A 17,344-nucleotide genomic window follows, 5' to 3' on the forward strand; every position below is an offset into this window, starting at 1 on the left:
ATAAAAACAATGGCTGCATGACAATGCAAATATACTCGGTGCCACTGAATTGGAAACTTGAACATGGTTAAAATGGTGACTTTCGTGCTGTGCGTGTATTATGACCGTAACAGAAAGACGTAGAAAAGACCGACTTCCTATGAACACGCTAAGCACATGCAGGCACGTGGTAAAGGCCGGCTCCGGGTTTGGATTCTCTATGTTCAGGAACTCCGCCCTCCATGCTTTTGCTTTCCACAGGAACTTTTACCAGGTCCCTAACTTTGGTTGGTCCCCAGCGGTCGGGTTCATGGGGATCATCCGCCCAGGGGCTTGATCTTGACTGTTGGGGTGAAGAGAGGGTTGTGTGTCTTTATGCTTAGAGCAGTGATGACGAACCTTTTGAGCTCGGCGTGTCAGCATTTTGAAAAACCCTAACTTAACTCTGTCTGGTGCCGTGGCACATATAGAAATTTTTTGATATTTGCAACCATAGTAAAACAAAGACTTATATTTTTGATATTTACTTTATATATTTAAATGCCATTTAACAAAGAAAAATCAACCAAAAAAATGAGTTCGCGTGTCACCTCTGATGCGCGTGTCATACATTCGCCATCACTGGCTTAGAGCCTAGATCGGCTTCATTTCCTGGAAGGAGAGTCGGGCTCAGCTATGGGTCTTCAGCAAAGGCAGGCAAGTAAATTAAAATGTGTGCAGAACGCAGCAGGGGAGCTGCGAAGGGCTTGTTGGGAAGACAGTAGTAGGGTTGGGGACCCAGGGGCCCAGAAGCAAGACAGCCTCAAGATGAGGGAAGCCGGGGGAGGAGGTCATCTGCAGGCAGAGCTTGGCCGGGGCCAAGGGCCGTGAATGAGCAGTTGAACCGCCCGGCCCTGCGTGGGCCCTGAACAACCATCTTATTGACGATGTGCGAGACCCTGAGCAGACAACCCTGAACTTGAACAGAGCCAGGATGCAAAGCCCGCACAAGGGCCTACAGTGTCCAGAGTGAACAACACACTTATTTTTCCCCTCCCTCCCTCGGCTGGAAGAAGAGGAAGAGACCAGAATGAGAAGGGTGGGGGTGGGGAACGGGCTGAGCATTCCACAGCCTCAATGAAACAGCCACATTCCTCAAGGGGTTGCCCGCCCCTCAACTCCGAGGGTTGGAAAATGTCAACGGGGTTGGTGCACGTCTTCGGGGCCTCGCTTTTGTCGATTGTTATTTCCAAGAGCCTGTCGCTGGGCCCCAGAGGGTGTGATCGCAGCAGGATCGCTGGCCCCTGTCGTGCTCAGCACCTTGTCACAGGCCCAAACCTACTGCGGCTGACCCTTGACCAGAGAGCTGCTGCCTGCCTGCTGCCTGAGATACAGACCTGGCTCACACAGAGATGACCGTGGGCAACTGGCTTTGACAGTGAGGAATCCACGGAGGCAAGGATGGCAAGAAAGCTGAGTGCCCCTGGTCCCGGGTGACTGTGTGCAGAAGGGACCTGGGTGCAGACCCAGAGAGGAGGGAAATGGCACCCTGGGCGTGGGGACTCTGGTTCCTGGTCCTGAGTTTCTTTCATGCTGTTGCTTACCGTTCACCTAGCACAGCCGCTTTAGAGGGAAAGGAGGGTGTCTGCTCCCCCCACTACCTGCCTGGCGCCTCCGTTCCCCGACTGGCTGGGGACCACAGCTGCCGGGTCATGGCCGTGTCCCCAGCCTGTGTGTCTGATGGCATTCTGCTTCTCTCAGTCACCCAGGGGTGTCTTCTCTCACAGTCCCTCCATCTGCTGGAATGATCACCAGGGCCCATGGCTCTCCCTGTCCTATCTCGAGCCCGGCCCCTCCGCCACCTCCCCTGCCTTGGCGACTGTGGTGGAACGGGACCCAGACGCCGTGATCCAGACAGACCTTCGGCAGGTGGCAGGCAGCACGTGCCTTGGCTGGTGCATACGTGCACGTGAGCCCCAGTGCCGCTCCGAACTGCGGGTGTGTCCGAGCTAGGCCACAGGTCAGCCTCGGGAGCCCGTTGCCACCATGTGCACTCGCAGTGGTTGCTGGAATGGGAGGTGGTGGGGGTGCAGGGTCGTACACGGGCTCGCCGTGTCCAGCTGCCCTGGGGCAGTCATCTCGCTGGCCTCCCTGCCTCGGCTCCTGGTCCCTGGTCCCCTTCCACTGTCCTCCCTATTTGCAGAGCTAGCCTGTCCCTAGCCCTCCTGAAGGACAGTGTTCCCCGGCCTTCCCTACTGCATTGCCCAGAGGCCCTGCAGCTTTCCATACTGACTCGCTAGCCAAACAGATCCAGCCCCTGTGACCTGTATTTGTGGCCTCAGGGACCACCTTCTCCCCTTGGAGGCCCGCCCCCCGCCTTGCCCATGCTCCTTGGGCCCCTGAGACACAGCGCTCTGTGTGGTTTCTCAAACACTCTTCTGAGCATCTCATCCTCTCTTCCTGAAGTGCCTCTGCCTCTGGCTGGTGAGCTCCTCCTCATGCCTCCAGGGCCAGCGTCTAAACTCCTGTCCCCGATAACCCCGAAGTGTGTCTCTCCTCCCTTGGTACATTCCCGATCCTTGGGACATCCCTGAGTCGCTTCAGTTCTCTCCCTGCATGTTTACTGCCCTCTTTCCAGACAGGGGGCCCCTGAAAGGGCTGGGTACCCCATCTGGGTCACATCTGTCTCCCCAGGGCACAGCTCTCTCCCCTTTGCCTTAGTACACATTTGCTGATGTGAAGATAAACAAAGGCTGTTTTCCAGGAATCGCGCAGCTTTGGGGAATAGTTGAGGATGTGGAAGAGAAGAGACACTTTCCGTTTGGGTGCCTTTTTATTCCGCGCCCCCCCCCCCTCCCCCGCACAAGCAACAGCTGAACAGCTTCAAAAAGTTCAGGGGGTCAGGAAAAATGCAGCTGAGACCCCAACGGCCTTGCCAGGCCCTTTCACTTTTTCTTCTCCACTGTAGTTGAGTTCAAGGCTCAGGGTCAGCGTCCTCTCATTCATCCTTTGTTTGCCCTGGTTTGACTTCTTTAAGCTCAACAGGAAACTCATGAATAGCTGTGCAAAACCAAACCAAAAAATAACCCAAGGCCTGACCCTACCGCCGCCTCTTCCCAGAAGCCTTCCAGGCAGAAGGCTGTGTACTTGTCTGATCTCCTATCACATTTGAAGCTGGTGTCTCCCACTTGACTCTCGACTTTTTGGTGGTGTGCCTTGCTCCACCGGTGCAGGTCTTGTCCTGCTAATGAGCTTGTAAAAGGCTGGACCACGCTCTCCTGGCTCTGCTTTTTAATTTTCCAGTAAGTTTAGGCTGAGGCCCAGCCCAGTGCCGGGCACACTGTGGGGTCTCGCCTGATTTTACTCATTAGTGGACTCTGGAAGCTCTGCTGGTACCTTTTCTGCCGTGGGCCTTGCGGGCCTTCTCTGGACTGCTAGGTTCACATCTGCAAAATGGAGTGATGCTCACCTCCTAGAGTTGTCAACTAGCAGGTATCTATAAGCTCATTCATTCATTCATTCATTCATTCCACACGTACGACAGTGTGAGATGGCAAAGATGCAAGACAGATGTGGTCCCAGCTCCACTGAGCTAACAGACCAGGCTAGGGTGGGGGAGAAAAATACAACTCAAAAATGAGCAAAATAAATAAAACTCCTATTTTATTCATTGCTAATTTTCCTCATTTTAAACTTTTATATAAAATCGTTTATGTTCATATTGTTAGTAAGTTGTGATTGGGGCTATGAAGGTAAGAGGAAGCTGCTAAGTTAAAAAATAAAAATTAAAAATGAAAGACAACAAGAAATATCTACTTTGGACAGGGTGGTCAGGGAGGGCTTCTTTGAAGAGGTGGCTCTCTTCCCCTCCTCTCCCTTAGGAGGCACATCCAGTAGGAAATGCTACATTGCAAGATTCTGGTGTGGTTGTTTTTTTTTTCTGAAGGGGAGCTTAGAGATGACTGCTGGCAGCGGGGAAAAATAAATACATAATGATGCCAAGGGGTGAGAAGGAAAATCAGGATGCAATGATGACAACACTCCGTGTGGCTGGTGTAGCACTTCCCAAGCACAGTGGTGAAAAGCTTCGCAGACCTGTCACTCACAACCCCCTTGTGAGATGGGCAGGCCCCCGTGGTGGTCTCAGAGCTTGGTGTGGTCGTGGGACTGCTCAGCGTTCCCACAGCAGGTGATGGAGGGCCAATTTGGACTTAGAGTTGCTGTCATGGGGAGGAGGGTCCCTGTGGCTGTGGTGCCTGGCACTGGGTTGAGACCTGTGGTTCTCAGTTGGCTGCAACCTTGCAATGATGTGCGGAGGCTTAAGAACTGTTGGCTCCTGGGCTCCACTCCCAGAGATTCTACTCATCCATCTAGGGTGGGTTTGGGCACCTGGATTTTTAAAAAAATGTATTTTGATTGATTTCAGAGAGGGAGAGAGAAAGAAAAAAACCCATCAAAGAGAATCATTGATCGGCTGCCTTCTGCACGCCCCACACTGGGGATCGAGCCTACAACCTGGGCATGTGCCCTGACCAGGAATTGAACCATGACTTCCTGGTTCATAGGATGACGCTCAACCACTGAGCAACACCGGCCGGGGGACATCGTATTTGTAAAAGCCCTCCAGGCCATCCCAGTGGTTGGAAAGCACTGTTTAGGCCCTCAAGGAGCCGGCTTCCACTAATGAGCATGTTCTTGAGAGCCAGGGAGGCAGGGAGAGCCAGGATGATGAACCTGTCAGCAAATGCAGTGCCTGTTCTTTTTTTTAAAATATATTTTTTATTGATTTCAGAGAGGGAGACGGAGGGAGGGAGAGAGAAGCATCAGTGATGAATGAGAATCATTGATGGGCTGCCTCCTGCACGCTCCCTACTGGGGATCGAGCCCACACCCAGCCTGTGCCCTGACTGGGAATTGAACCATGACCTTGTGGTTCATAGGTCGAAGCTCAACCACTGAGCATACCGGACCGGCCGCCCTGTTCTTAGTGGAGATTTAGGTTGCTGATAATGAACGTCAACAACAACACTGGTGAACGCCCTGCTCCTAGACCAGTGATGGCGAACCTTTTGAGCTGGGCGTGTCAGCATTTTGAAAAACCCTAACTTAACTCTGGTGCCGTGTCACATATAGAAATTTTTTGATATTTGCAACCATAGTAAAACAAAGATTTATATTTTTGATATTTATTTTATATATTTAAATGCCATTTAACAAAGAAAACTCAACCAAAAAAATGAGTTCGCGTGTCAGAGGTGTCATAGGTTCGCCATCACTGTCCTAGACTGTTGCCCTCTGTACTAGCATTTCTGCAAGGTGCTTCCAGCTGGGAAATGATGAGTGCTTCGATGGCGGTGGCCCTTGAGGGAGATGTACTGATAACTGGATCCATGGGACCAGGACCCTCCTGGAGGGGGATGCTGGACGTGGTGACAACTGAGGTGGCCCGATCACTGAAGAAACTCAGGACAAGGGTTTATTTGCTACGCGTGGCTTTTGATGGGCCATCCATATTTCTGCAGGGACAGAGGGATCACTGTGTCATCTCCTTGGAGTGATTCTGTGTTTCCCCATCCTGGGGGAAAGAATGAACAACTGGTCAACCATAGCACTTCTTCTGACGGTTACGGGTTTGATCTGTGTTCAAATTCTCTAGATGCTGAGCTATTTTAATTGGCCTTTATCTAGGAAGGAAATTCTGTTTCCAAATTCTCATGGTCTTATGGGCTTACTTGGACCCTCTCGGCCACTGTCACTCCAGCAAATGGTAGACCTGCATCGTTGGCTGAGAGCCTGTTTTCCTCTCCCCAAGACCCTGGCACTGGGCATCCCACATGCTGCCAGGCCTTACCCCAAACCCCTCCCCTTAGGACCAGAGAGTTCATGGTGAGATGCTGCAGGGCCCAGGGGTGGGTGGGGTCTGTGTGTGTCAGAGCTAGGCCTTTAAGAAGGCAGCCACTGTAAAGGCTTCTTCTGTTCTCTAGCCCTGGAGCAGCTGCTGACGGAGCTGGAGGACTTCCTCAAGATCCTGGACCAGGAGAGCCTGAGCAGCACAGCCGTGGAGAGGAAGAGTGGTCTGGCCGAGCTCCTCCGCCTGTACATCAAAAGCAGCAGTAAGTGAGGCCCAGGGCCTGGGAGAGGTCCCGGTGGGAATGGACAGATGATGGTTGTATTGACGAGGGCTACCATAATGAAGTTTCACAGACTGGGTGGCTTAAGCAGCAGACATATGTTTCCTTACAGTCCTGGAGGCCAAACCCCTGAGATCGACGTGTCTCCAGATTTGGTTCCTTGGGAGGCCTCTCTCCTTGGCTTGGAGATGGCTGCCTACTCCCTGGGTCTCTATACCGTGTTCCCTCTGTGCTTGTCTGTGTCCAAATCTCCCTTCTTACAAGGTCAGCCCACGCCAGTGGCCTCATTTAACGTTAATCACCTCTTTCAAGACCCCTTCTCCACGGTCAGCCCTCCTCTGAGCTCCTGAAGGCTAGGATTTAACATATGCATTTGGAGGAAACACAGTCCAGCCCATAACAACAGTGGAGGAGGGATGTGACTTGAATGGGAGCCCAGAAATCTCCAACCACTCAACACATCAGCCACGAGTGAGGTTTTCAACAGAGTGTTTTCAAAGCACTTTTCCTTACTGGTTGAAAGTAGAGCAGGGATAATAAAGTCTTGTAATAATAGCTGAGGCTTCATTGAGGGCTTCCCTCTTGCACACGTATTAACTTGTTTCATCTTCAAGACAGTCCTCTGAGGTTGGCTGTGATGACAGAGGCGGAAACTGAGGCCAGGAGAGTTTGAATAACTTGCCACTGTGTCATACAGCCCGAGAGAAAATGGGAAAACACAGTTTTAAGAATTTGCAAATCACAGAATGCTGAGTTCATAGTTTCTTCCTTTTTTACTGAGGTCCGTGTTAACACACAACCAAGTACACAGTTCATAAGTATGCAATTGGTTGGGTTTTGACAGTTGTCTACTACCTGTGTCCCGACCACCCAAAACAAGGCACAGAATATTCCTATCATCCCAGAAAGTTCTTTCTTGCCCCTTCCCAGGGAACCCCCCCCTCCCCCACACCATGGCAACCACGGTCCGGATTTCTCCCACCATAGGTCAGCGTTGCCCGCCCTTGAGCTTCACGTGAATGGCATGGTTCAGTGTGCACATCATGTCTGGCCTCTTTCGCTCAGGAGATTCATCCACGCGCTGGGGCGTGGCAGCCGTTTCTCCCTTTCGTGGCTGAGGGGTGTTTCCTTCTGCGCCGATGCCACCATCTGCTGCTCCAGTCACTCGGTGGTGGACATTCCGGTTGCACACATTGGGACCATCGTGAATAAGGCCGCTCTGAACGTTCTTGGACGCGTCTTCTTATGGACACATGGTTTCGTTTCTAGCACATTCCGATTGTCTTTTTTTTTTTTTTTAAATAGAAAAGCCTTTGTGTGAAGTCATAACAGTTGAGCTGAGTTTATTTTTATCTCGGGCGCTTGAGGATCGGAAGTGATGTTCGCGGACAGAGAGGGGCCATCAGAGGGCGCGTCCTCCATCTGCCTCGCGGCAGGAGCAGCCTTCATCCGTGCCAGGCCGGGGGCGTGCACCTGCTCAGAGTCAGGAAGTTCTCCCTCGTCCACCCTGAACCTGCCAGGCCACACGCCACGGTCCCTTTCCCTCTTCTTTGTTCCCAGTGGAACTAGTTTCTGTTCTCTGAATTACAGAGACGTCGTAAAGCTGAACATGTTGCTACCTGCCCGGCAGCTTGCTCTCCCGGTGAAACAATCCTGGCTCCCTCCGCCTGTCATCAGAGGCGTTCTCCTTGAGCCGCTCGGTCTTTGGGCTCCAGGCCAGCCCCTGGTTCCCAGGCTCCTGGCTTTGTAGTGAGCGTCTGCCAGCCTGCCCGAGTGCTGGTCAGCCACACATCAAAGGTGGGAATGGCAGATGGGAAAGCCACATCACAGAGCAGGTGAGGTAGAGAGGCATGAATCACCTGCAAGAGGATTCATCAGCGGATCTTTTATTTATTTAATTTTGATTTTTTTTTTTTTTGTATTGATTTCAGAGAGGAAGGCAGAGGGAGAGATAGAAACATCAGTGATGAGAGAGAATCACTGATCGGCTGCCTCCTGCATGCCCCACACTGGGGATCGAGCCCACAACCTGGGCGTGTGCCCTGACCGGGAATCGAACTGTGACCTCCTGGTCCATAGGTCAATGCTCAATCACTGAGCCATGCCGGCTGGGCATCAGTGGATCTTTTATTATTATTATTACTAGAGGCCCGGTGCACAAAATTTGTGCACTGGGGGGCGGGGCATCCCTCAGCCCAGCCTGCACCCTCTCGCAGTGCGGGAGCCCTCAGGGGATGTCTGACTGCTGGCTTAGGCCCGCGCACGTCATAGCGACCAGTTGTTCCACCATTCGGTCAATTTGCATATTAGCCTTTTATTATATAGGATTTTTTATTGATTTCAGAGAGGAAGGGGGGGGGGAGAGAGAGAGAGAGAGAGAGAGAGAGAGAAAGAAACATCAATGATGAGAGAGAATCACCGATTGGCTGCCTCCTGCATGCTCCCTACTGGGAGCTGATGCTCCATCCACTAAGCTAACTGGCTAGGGCCATCAGCGGAACCTTGAAACAGCACACTTCCCAGCCCATCGCTGTGTGCTCTGACCTGAGAATGTGCAGGGATGTAGAATCTCTGGTGGGAACTGGAAAGCACCTCTGTGATGGGGTCTGAACCCTGGTGCTTCGCTCTGACCACTCTTGCAGAGCTCCGGGGGCGGGGGGGGGGGGTTCCCCTTGTTGGTGTAATGTGCTGTGGCCCTTGCAGTAGGGTGGCCTTGGTTTCACACTTGATCTTTGTGTGTTCCCACCTGGTCTCTGCAGCTCACAGGCCTGCAGGAGGCTGCTGAGATCCCACAGCCTCCCAGTGCAATGCACCCCAGAGCGCCACCCCGGCTGCTAATAATACAGGTGCACAGCCACACCAAGGCCTGTGGTAGCCCCTTCTAGTCTTAAGGTTGTGACAGTCACTACTAATAGCCCCTGAAAACTTCCCTCTGGTCCCATTGGCGCATCCTCTTGACCACAGAGTGGTTATAACATTTTTTGTGCATTGACCGGGTTCCAGCACTGTGCTCAGCCTATACAATGTCATGGTCTCTATCATCCAGTTCCTTTCCCAAGTCAGCGAGGGAGTTGTTGTTGTCCCCATCTTACCAACAAGGGACCCGAGGCTTGGGACATCAATTGCGTGAGGCCCGTGGCCGTGGTGCCCGGGCAGGCCTGGGCAGGTGCGCCTACCACTGTGCTTTCCTCCAGCCCCACGGTGCCAGATTAACCTGGACCGCACGGGACAGAATCCAAAGCCCCCCCGAAACTGCAGCACCCGTCTTGCTCTCAGCCTCACCGTGCATCCTCCAGAAAATGAGCTCAGCCTGACGGAGCGTGGAGGTAGAGGCGGCTGATGGCTGAGACAGCTGGCTGAGCTGTTGTTTCTCGTGGGTTTGACACTTTTCGGATGGAATTTTCCATCTTTTGCTTTCTTTCTGCAACACAAATTCTCTACTAACTTTGCTTTTTGTCTGCATGGCGAGGTCTATATATTGGGGCCTGCTGTTTGTTCCTGCCTTTACCAGTGAGGGCCCAGCCCCGCCCCCCCCGAGAATCCCGCTCAGGGACTGTAGGGAAGTTTCAGGGTTGCCCCTCTGCTGGAAAGAGCTTCAGATGTTCTGTCTATCCAACTGCAGCAAAGAGGGTCCGTGTCTCTCCTCCCCACCCTTCACCCCGTTCCCGGGGAAGGACCACCCTCTATAGGCAGGCTCCCTCCCCCAGGAAGCACACATGGGCTCAGGGCAGGAGGGCGCTCCTTCCAAACACCCCGTCGGCTCTTGTTATTTCCATACGCCCGTTAACTCCTCCATTTGGGTCTACGCCCTCCGCCCCACAGACTTTGGGTCCCCAAAGGCAGAGACAGTGTCCCCGCACCTAGATTAGCGCTGGTGTTGGGTGCACATCTGGGAATGAAGGAGAGAGTCCTCCCTCCCTGGGCAGCTGCTCCCTGGCCACAGGACAGCTCAGCAGCCTCCCCTGGGAGGGCCCCGTTTACTGGGCTCTTCCCAGGATTGCAGGCGGTCCCGGGAGCCTCCTCCTTGCCAACCTGGATGGCCCTGGATTAGCAACCCTCTGAGAATAAGGACCTACTGGACCACGGCCTGCAGGGTGCCTGAGGTGGGAGACACACAGACCTTGGGGGCGCGGGGGAGGGAGGCAGGGCGGGCTATGCAAGTTTTCTCTGGAGCTTATGAGTCTCCCTCTCAGAGGAAGCACCTGCTCAGAATGCCAACAGTTAAAACAATAAAGGTATTTTGCCTTTTATTTCTTCGTGTGGCAGTGTGGGCGTAGTCAACAAGATGAAAAAAAAAGAGAAAGAAATGCAAAATGAACATTAGGCATGATTTATGTTCCTTAGATTCCTTTGGTGATCTTTATCAGGGTCCCCTGGATATCCTGTGGTTGGGGCCTGCCTCTGTATTTGGCTTTGCAGTGTTTTTACGTTTATAATCGCTGTCAGCGCGCATTTCTACGTGCTGACAGTTCACATGGCTTTTCCCTTCTGAAATGTGACCCTTTAACTGTACATCTTGGCTGTCCTAGACCTACTTCATTTTTCACTGTTGGGTAGCATCATGGATGAACAGTATTGTTCAAATGGTCTCCTATTAGTGAGCATTTAAGTTTTTGTTTTTTTAAGAAACCTCATACAGTCTTGCAGTGAACATCCTCAAGTAAGATTATGTTTACATGCTGGAGTTTGTCTCCAGGAGAAATTTCTGGCGTTGGACATGCTGGGTCAAAGAATAGGAACACGTACAATTAAATTATCCTCCAAAATCACTTCCCAGTAGTTGTGCCAATTCCCACACTATTCAGTCATTCGTTTATGGTCACAGGCAACATGCTGTTGTGTATGTTGATGTGCCATGGTTCGTTTGTTTCACCATTTTCCCACTATTGAGACTGTGAGTTAGTGCCCATATCTTGGGCTGGCATTTTTTTAAAAAAATATGTATTTTTTAAATTTATTTCAGAGAGGAAGTGAGAGGGAGAGAGAGATAGGAACATCAGTGGTGAGAGAGAATCATTGGTCGGCTGCCTCCTACACGCCCCACACTGGAGATCAAGCCCACAACGTGGGCATGTGCCCTGACCAGGAACCGAACCATGACCTCCTGGTTCATAGGTTAACACTCAACCACTGAGTCACACCAGCCGGTCGAGGCTGCCATTTTTAATCTTCATCAGTTATAAGATTACCTTCCTTTTTCAAATTTCCTAATATTTGAGTTTTGTTCTCTTGAACTTCACAGTTAAATAGAAACAGGCAATATTTCATCAAGATTGTTTTCCATACGAAGCGGATAAGAAAACCAAGGCCACACTGGTTAGGTGTTTTGTACAGAATTACACTATTCATGGAAAAGCATCTCCAGTCTCCCCCCTGCAGAGCCCTTTCCCCCTGCACATGCTCTGCAGAAGATACTGACCCAGCCCCTCTGGACCTCGGTAGGTGGAGACAGGCCGGTTGTAGCTCACTGTGTTGGGACCTCATAGTTTCCTCCATGAGCTCCTGCAGCCCTTGGGACAGGGGTGGTGTGGCTGACCGGTCCTGGCAGGGCTGTGCACCGAGCTGGCCATCCACGGACCGATGGTGGAGGACGCATCAGTTGCATCCTCCTCCTGCTCCTCTGAGTTCTCAGGACTGTTTTCCCGGGCCTGTTGGCTGGAGTCTACGCGGTCTGTGGCGAGGAACTGACTGGCACGGAACTGCCTCCTTTGCCAGGGGTTTGAATTGGGTTCTTTGGCTCAGTAACAGGGTCTCCAACCACTGGAATTTATCAGCCACAGTCTCTAGGAAATGCAAATTAAGAGGCTCGAAAAAAATGCAGGAGGGTTTGTAAGAGGAGAAACACCAGGATGAGCTTCCTGTGCAGGCGCCTGGAGAAAGGGTCCTTGGGTGTTAGCAGCTGAGCAAGTGTTAGGAGACCAGCCTTTCTCTGCCCAGGCAGGCACTGGGGAAGTGGCAACCTGCACAGAAATGATTCGAAAGGAGGAGAAGGGATATGCTGCTGCAAGGTACAATCTGCAGGGTAGAGCAGGTGGCTGGAAGTGCTCCATTGCCAGTTCCCTGCACATGTACCCCTCTAAACCCAGAGCGCATGCTTTGGATTTCTCAGGCCCCCCACATTGACACCCCACCTAGAGGCCTGGGAGCTAAACTTTCAGATCCTCAATGTGACCTATCTTCTACATAGACATTGTTCTGGTCAGCCCAGGCAAGTAATTCAGACTAGAGTGAGAATGACTGATAGGAACCATTCTACAGTGTAAATGAAATGCTAGGAAACCCAGAGCAATCTCTGGTGAGTGGAATATGAGGTGTAAATCTTTGAGATGTGGGTGCCTTTCCCCTTAAGACATCTGTACCCTAACTGTAAACTAATAGTCGGCAACTTGGCATTTCTTTGTTTATGTTGGACTCTTTTGGTCAACTCAAAATATTGTGAGTCTTTCCTGGAACCAAGCAGATGACAGTGTCTCTAGGGGACACCGTTTCTCTCTGGGAGCCCTTTCCCTTCACGGAATCACATGAACTTCCATCCTCTCCCTGCAGGTTCTGATGAGGAGTACATTTACATGAACAAAGTGACGGTCAACAAGCCACAGAATGCCGAGTCCCAAGACAAAGGTACGAGGCTGGGGCTGCCGATGGCCTGGCCAGCTCCCAGCAGAGGGGAAGGTGTGAACCTTGGTCACGTTCCAGCTCTCCGTCCTCCCAGCCAGCACCACAGACAGGCCCGGAGATATTTTTGAGAGTCACATTTTGGTGAATGGTATTTTGGGTTGATGTATTTTGGGAAGTTTCATCGGGCCACCTCCTTGCCTCTTAAAGGTCTCGCGTCCCCCCTCGTGGTTAAGGAATCTGTTCCTAAAACCTCTCAGCTTTCCCAGCATTGTCCCAGGAATAGGAAGTTATAATTCAGATGCTTTCAGAAGGCAGCTGTGGAGGGTGCTGATCCCATGGTTCCGGCTTTCTGTCCTTTGATAGAAGTCTGGATGTTATGTGTGTGTCGGGGTGGGGGCAGGGCAGGGGGGAGGAAATGGTGATGTCAGCAACTGCCTTAATAGTAAAGGCTTTTTCACAGGCGTTCTCTTGAGCAGGATGTTTTATCTTCCGGGCTGTCTGAGTCTCTGCTCAGGTCTGCTCCCCACTTCTCTTTGAAAACCTCAGGAGTAGAGCTGGCAGACCCCAGGGAGATCGGAGGTTTGCAGGCTGCCTAGTTGTAGACGAGAGAGGGTTAGAAGCCCATCTCCCAACTCCTGTTACCCAAAGGCAGAGGCTTAGAGAGAGGCAGAAACACAGCACCCCAAAGCCCTTCGTCCTATTCAGATCTTAGCTCCTAAACATCAGCCACCGAAAAGCCTCGACGTCAGACCTGCCCGCACCCGTCTGTCCCAGGGCTGCCTGGGCCGCCGACCGAAATGGTCAGACACCATTGGGTGTTCATGAGCCTTGGGTGCCTTTCCCTTAAAAGCACATGGCGGGTGGGGGGGTGGGGGGTTGGTGGTCAAGTTCTTCAGTGTGGCTTTTCCACCTCCTGCCCATGGCCAGGCCCGGGCTCAGCAGCACGCACCGGCATGGAAGCAGCCACTCTCCCGGGGCCGCTGGCCTTCCCACTAAACTGTGGGAAGGAAAGAGCTGTAATCACAGGGTCGGAGCCCAGCGTGGCTTAATATAGCGACCACAGGGCAGCTCCCCGGGGCGCTGGGGCTCTGCGGCCAGGCCGTTTTTGACACGGGGCAGGTGGAGGCGAGGGTGCGGAGCCTGCCAGACCCCAAACCAGCTCCTCCTGAGGAATCTGTGGCGGGGGCACCGCTGCGCCCTATTCTTGGAGGGGAAACAACCTTGGCTGCAGCCCCGGCTGCCTGGGTAATGAACACCTGCTCAAACGGCACTCAGGGGGCATGTGAGCAGGCATTCCTGGGTAATGAGGGCCTGCTGCGAGGCTGGAGGCTGGCACCCCTCACCGGAGCTTCTGCTTGCTGCCCACAGCGCCGGAGGAGCGGAGCCCACTGGCCAACGGGGAGCCCCGCCAGCACGCCACGGCCCCTCAGAAGAGTCTCCCGGACCTCCCGCCCCCCAAGACCGTAAGTGTGGGCCCAAGACCCCTGATTTCCCTGCCTTGGGCCCCGTGAACTTGCAGTTGTTTTCACAGGTATCCATCCGTCCAATGTCTGGCCTTTTCTGCGTATCTACTGTGTGTCGGGCACTGGGAGAGACAGGGCCAAAGTAAGCCTGTCCGCAGGTGACGTCATTTGCTCAGGACCACAGTGCTGGGATGCTAAGGGTAGTGGAAGGGGGAGATGAGGGAGAGCCCCTCTAGCAAGCGCCACAGTGTGTCTGAGCCCACGACAGGCGCTTTACCCAGCACTATGTGGGGCCATGTCCCGCTGTGGCTACCAACTCAGGCCACGTGACCTTTCAGAATTGTACGTCGCGTCACACTGCGCCTCCTGCTTGGAATCAGCCAGTAGCTCTCACTGAACTTAGGAAAAACACCCACGCTTCCTAGCACGGCCCCACGGCCTGCCCATTGGGGCCCACCTGCATCCCCGGCCTCTGTGCATGCGCCCTGCACGGGGACTGTGCCACGCGGTCGGTCCTGCCTCGGGGACGTTGCACCTCCTGGGACTGGCTCTTCAGTGGCTGCTGCCTCATCTCTTAGACATTCTCAGATCGACTTTCCCTGGCCTGCTGACGTCGGGCATCCCGCCCCAGTTACTGTCCGTCCCACTGTCCTGTTACCACCTCCACGGCACTGCCACCTTTGAAATGTGCCTCTCAGGCTAGATACAAGCTCCCTGGGACAGGGACTGTGTCTTGTTCAGTGTTTAATGCCCTGTGTCTGCATACAGTGAGCCACACACACATGGATGGATGGATGGATGGATGGATGGATGGATGGAGGATGGATTTATGGAATCATAGGCCTGGGTTCAGGTCCCAGCTCAGCCAGGTACTAGCGCTCTGACCTTGAGCAAGTTATAAGGTCTCTGGCTCTTGTTTCCTGGTGTTTAAATGACCGGAATGTGGACACCCTCTCCATGAGGTTGCCTTACTCAGTGGGCTAAGGTGTGCGTGGCATCCTGCGTCGGTATCTGGTGAGGTAAGAAGTAGTGTCGATACTTTACGGGTGAGGAGCGTGGAGTCAGCAGGTTTATATGGCCTGGGTGTCACAAAGCCTCCAAGCGGCAGAGCCAGAACTTGAAAGAACCCGAGTTCTTTCCTGGACAGGGTCTGGCTGGGGAGGCTTCCCGAGAGGGACGAGGTGAGAAGGACGTCCGTGGAGCAGGGGTTCCGGGAGATCAGCACCAGCAGGAAGCGGTGCGGCTCCATGACATGGAGCTCCCTCCAGACCATCCGTCACTGAGGTCACCGCTGCGGGGATCTCGACCCCAGGCCCCTGCATTCATGCCTTCCGAGGTGGCAGGCTTCTGCGGGCTCCTCGCCTGTGGCCACACTGGTGGGGCCGGAGGGCCTGGCACCATCTCCCACCGCCCGAGGCTCCTTGAGTTGGGTGACAGCTGGCGAGGCTCTGCATCTCAGAATCTGAATCCCTGGATGTCCCCGTTGCACTGGCGACTCTGGTGGCCGCCACACCCTCGTGTACACAGCAGGGTCCTCCTCGCCTCCCGCCTGTCTGTCTTTGCCAGCTCTTCCTCTGGACAAACAGAGGCTCAGGGAGTTCAAACAACTGGGCACGATCGCTCCACCGGGAGGTAGCAGGGCCAGGAATCGAATGCAGAGCCTTGGTGTCAGCCACTCTGCGGCCTCCTGGAATTAAGCCGGTCGTTTTAGCGGAGCAAAGGCACTAGGTCTGTTCCATCGGAGAGCTCCCCTTCGCTTCCTGCCCAGTACGGGGGAGACGGCACGTCCGCTCTGCTGCCATCCAGCTGCTGCCGGCCTAGCCCCGCGGGCGATGCTGTGGTTTCTGGTGTGTCCCACGTCCCACTTGCTGGTGGTGGGGGAGGACGGCGGGCTGCTCCGAGCCAGGGCAGGGATGTTCTGTCCGGAATTCAGCACCTCATTCTGCCTCCGCAGACCCCACCTGGGGCGGCTGCTTGTGGGTCACCTGGGAGGGGGGGGTTGGCGGGTCACCAGGCGGAGTCCCACAGGCAGGGGTGCTGGGTGGGGCGGACCTGCTCTGGGTCGCTGTGCTTTGCAAACGTGGTGAGGGCAGAGGGGCTGGGGCCCAGGCTGCAGTTATAAACCAGTGGGACCCTGCAAGTCCCAGCGGCCCAGAGGCTCTGGCACCGGCTTTTGCTCTTCGACCCGTCTCCTGGGGTGTGAGAAGCAGGGCCCGAGAGCCAGGCAGGGCCGCAGGGGCCAGGGGAGGCTCTGTCAGTGCTGGAGAGAAACGTGGCTTCGGACGTGGGGAAATATCACCACCCAAGAATAACACAGCCGGGGTGGCCCTCGGACGGTGGGAATGGTTCCAGTGGACACGCTCCAGGCCCCGGGGAGACTTCCAGCGGACAGCTGGCCTTACCGTCCTCCCTCCTCATGGAATTTCTCTGCTGAGAAGGACAAGGGGTGCTGACTGCAGCTCCCTTTCCTAGGTCCCCCCCACCCCTGGGAGCTTCTGGATGTGCGGTGAGAAAGGGAGGGGCCGGCGTAGTCGGGGTTCTTACCCCTCCCTGCACACACGCGCACGCACAGGCCTGCTCTCCCTCAGGCTGCCTCCCTGATCAAGTCTGGCTCAAGGAGCCATAACTCTTAGTCCAAGGCCCCCAGAGGAATGGCGTCAGGGCAGAGTGGGGAGCAGCTGTGGCTCTGAGGGAAGAGAAGGAGAAGGAGTGGGAGGAAGAGGGGAGTGGAGGAGGAAGGGCGAGGACCTGCGCAGCAGCAGCAGTTGGGGAGCATGAGCTTGGAGTGACCCTGTGACCTCTCTTCTTCAGAAAGAGAAAGCCTCGCCCTTCCCACCCTGACCCCGGAGCTTCGGGGTACTGTGGTGGCTTGCCGGCCCCAGGCTTGCGAGTGGCTGTTTTAGAAGCTGGAGTCTGCCTGGGCTTTGGGGTCCTCCGTGCCTGTGGCCTGGCCAGGAGGATAGCCTCTGTCCTGGGCTCAGGATGTCCTGATTCTCTCTCTGATGGCTGGGGTCACCTTCCATCCGCCACCCCCCCTCCCCCAGAGTCAGTGCACAGCAGGCCCGACCAGCAATGGAAGGGTCAGCCAGGGGCCTAGAGCAGCCTCGTGGGTGTGGCCAATGACTCAGGCCGCGGTGGCACTTCAGGCCACTGGCTGCACCGCCAGGGGCTGTG

The 17,344-nt window shown here is 54.2% G+C and overlaps 1 protein-coding gene across 12 annotated transcripts in view; it reads left to right on the top strand.

Annotated features, from left to right (window-relative positions):
• Window positions 1-17,344, top strand: part of AFAP1L2 (actin filament associated protein 1 like 2) — an 85,400-nt gene that overhangs the window by 45,096 nt on the left and 22,960 nt on the right. For 9 of the 12 annotated variants that reach the window (XM_036335906.1, XM_036335905.1, XM_036335908.1 and 6 more), the window contains 3 exons: window positions 5,943-6,071; window positions 12,636-12,710; window positions 14,076-14,170. In XM_036335906.1, the coding sequence (XP_036191799.1) occupies window positions 5,943-6,071; window positions 12,636-12,710; window positions 14,076-14,170 (299 nt within the window). The other 3 variants (XM_036335912.1, XM_036335913.1, XM_036335915.1) reach the window with 3 other exon arrangements.

Source organism: Myotis myotis, unplaced genomic scaffold (genome assembly GCF_014108235.1).
Source record: "Myotis myotis isolate mMyoMyo1 unplaced genomic scaffold, mMyoMyo1.p scaffold_m19_p_15, whole genome shotgun sequence".
In the NCBI taxonomy this organism is placed as follows: domain Eukaryota; kingdom Metazoa; phylum Chordata; class Mammalia; order Chiroptera; family Vespertilionidae; genus Myotis; species Myotis myotis.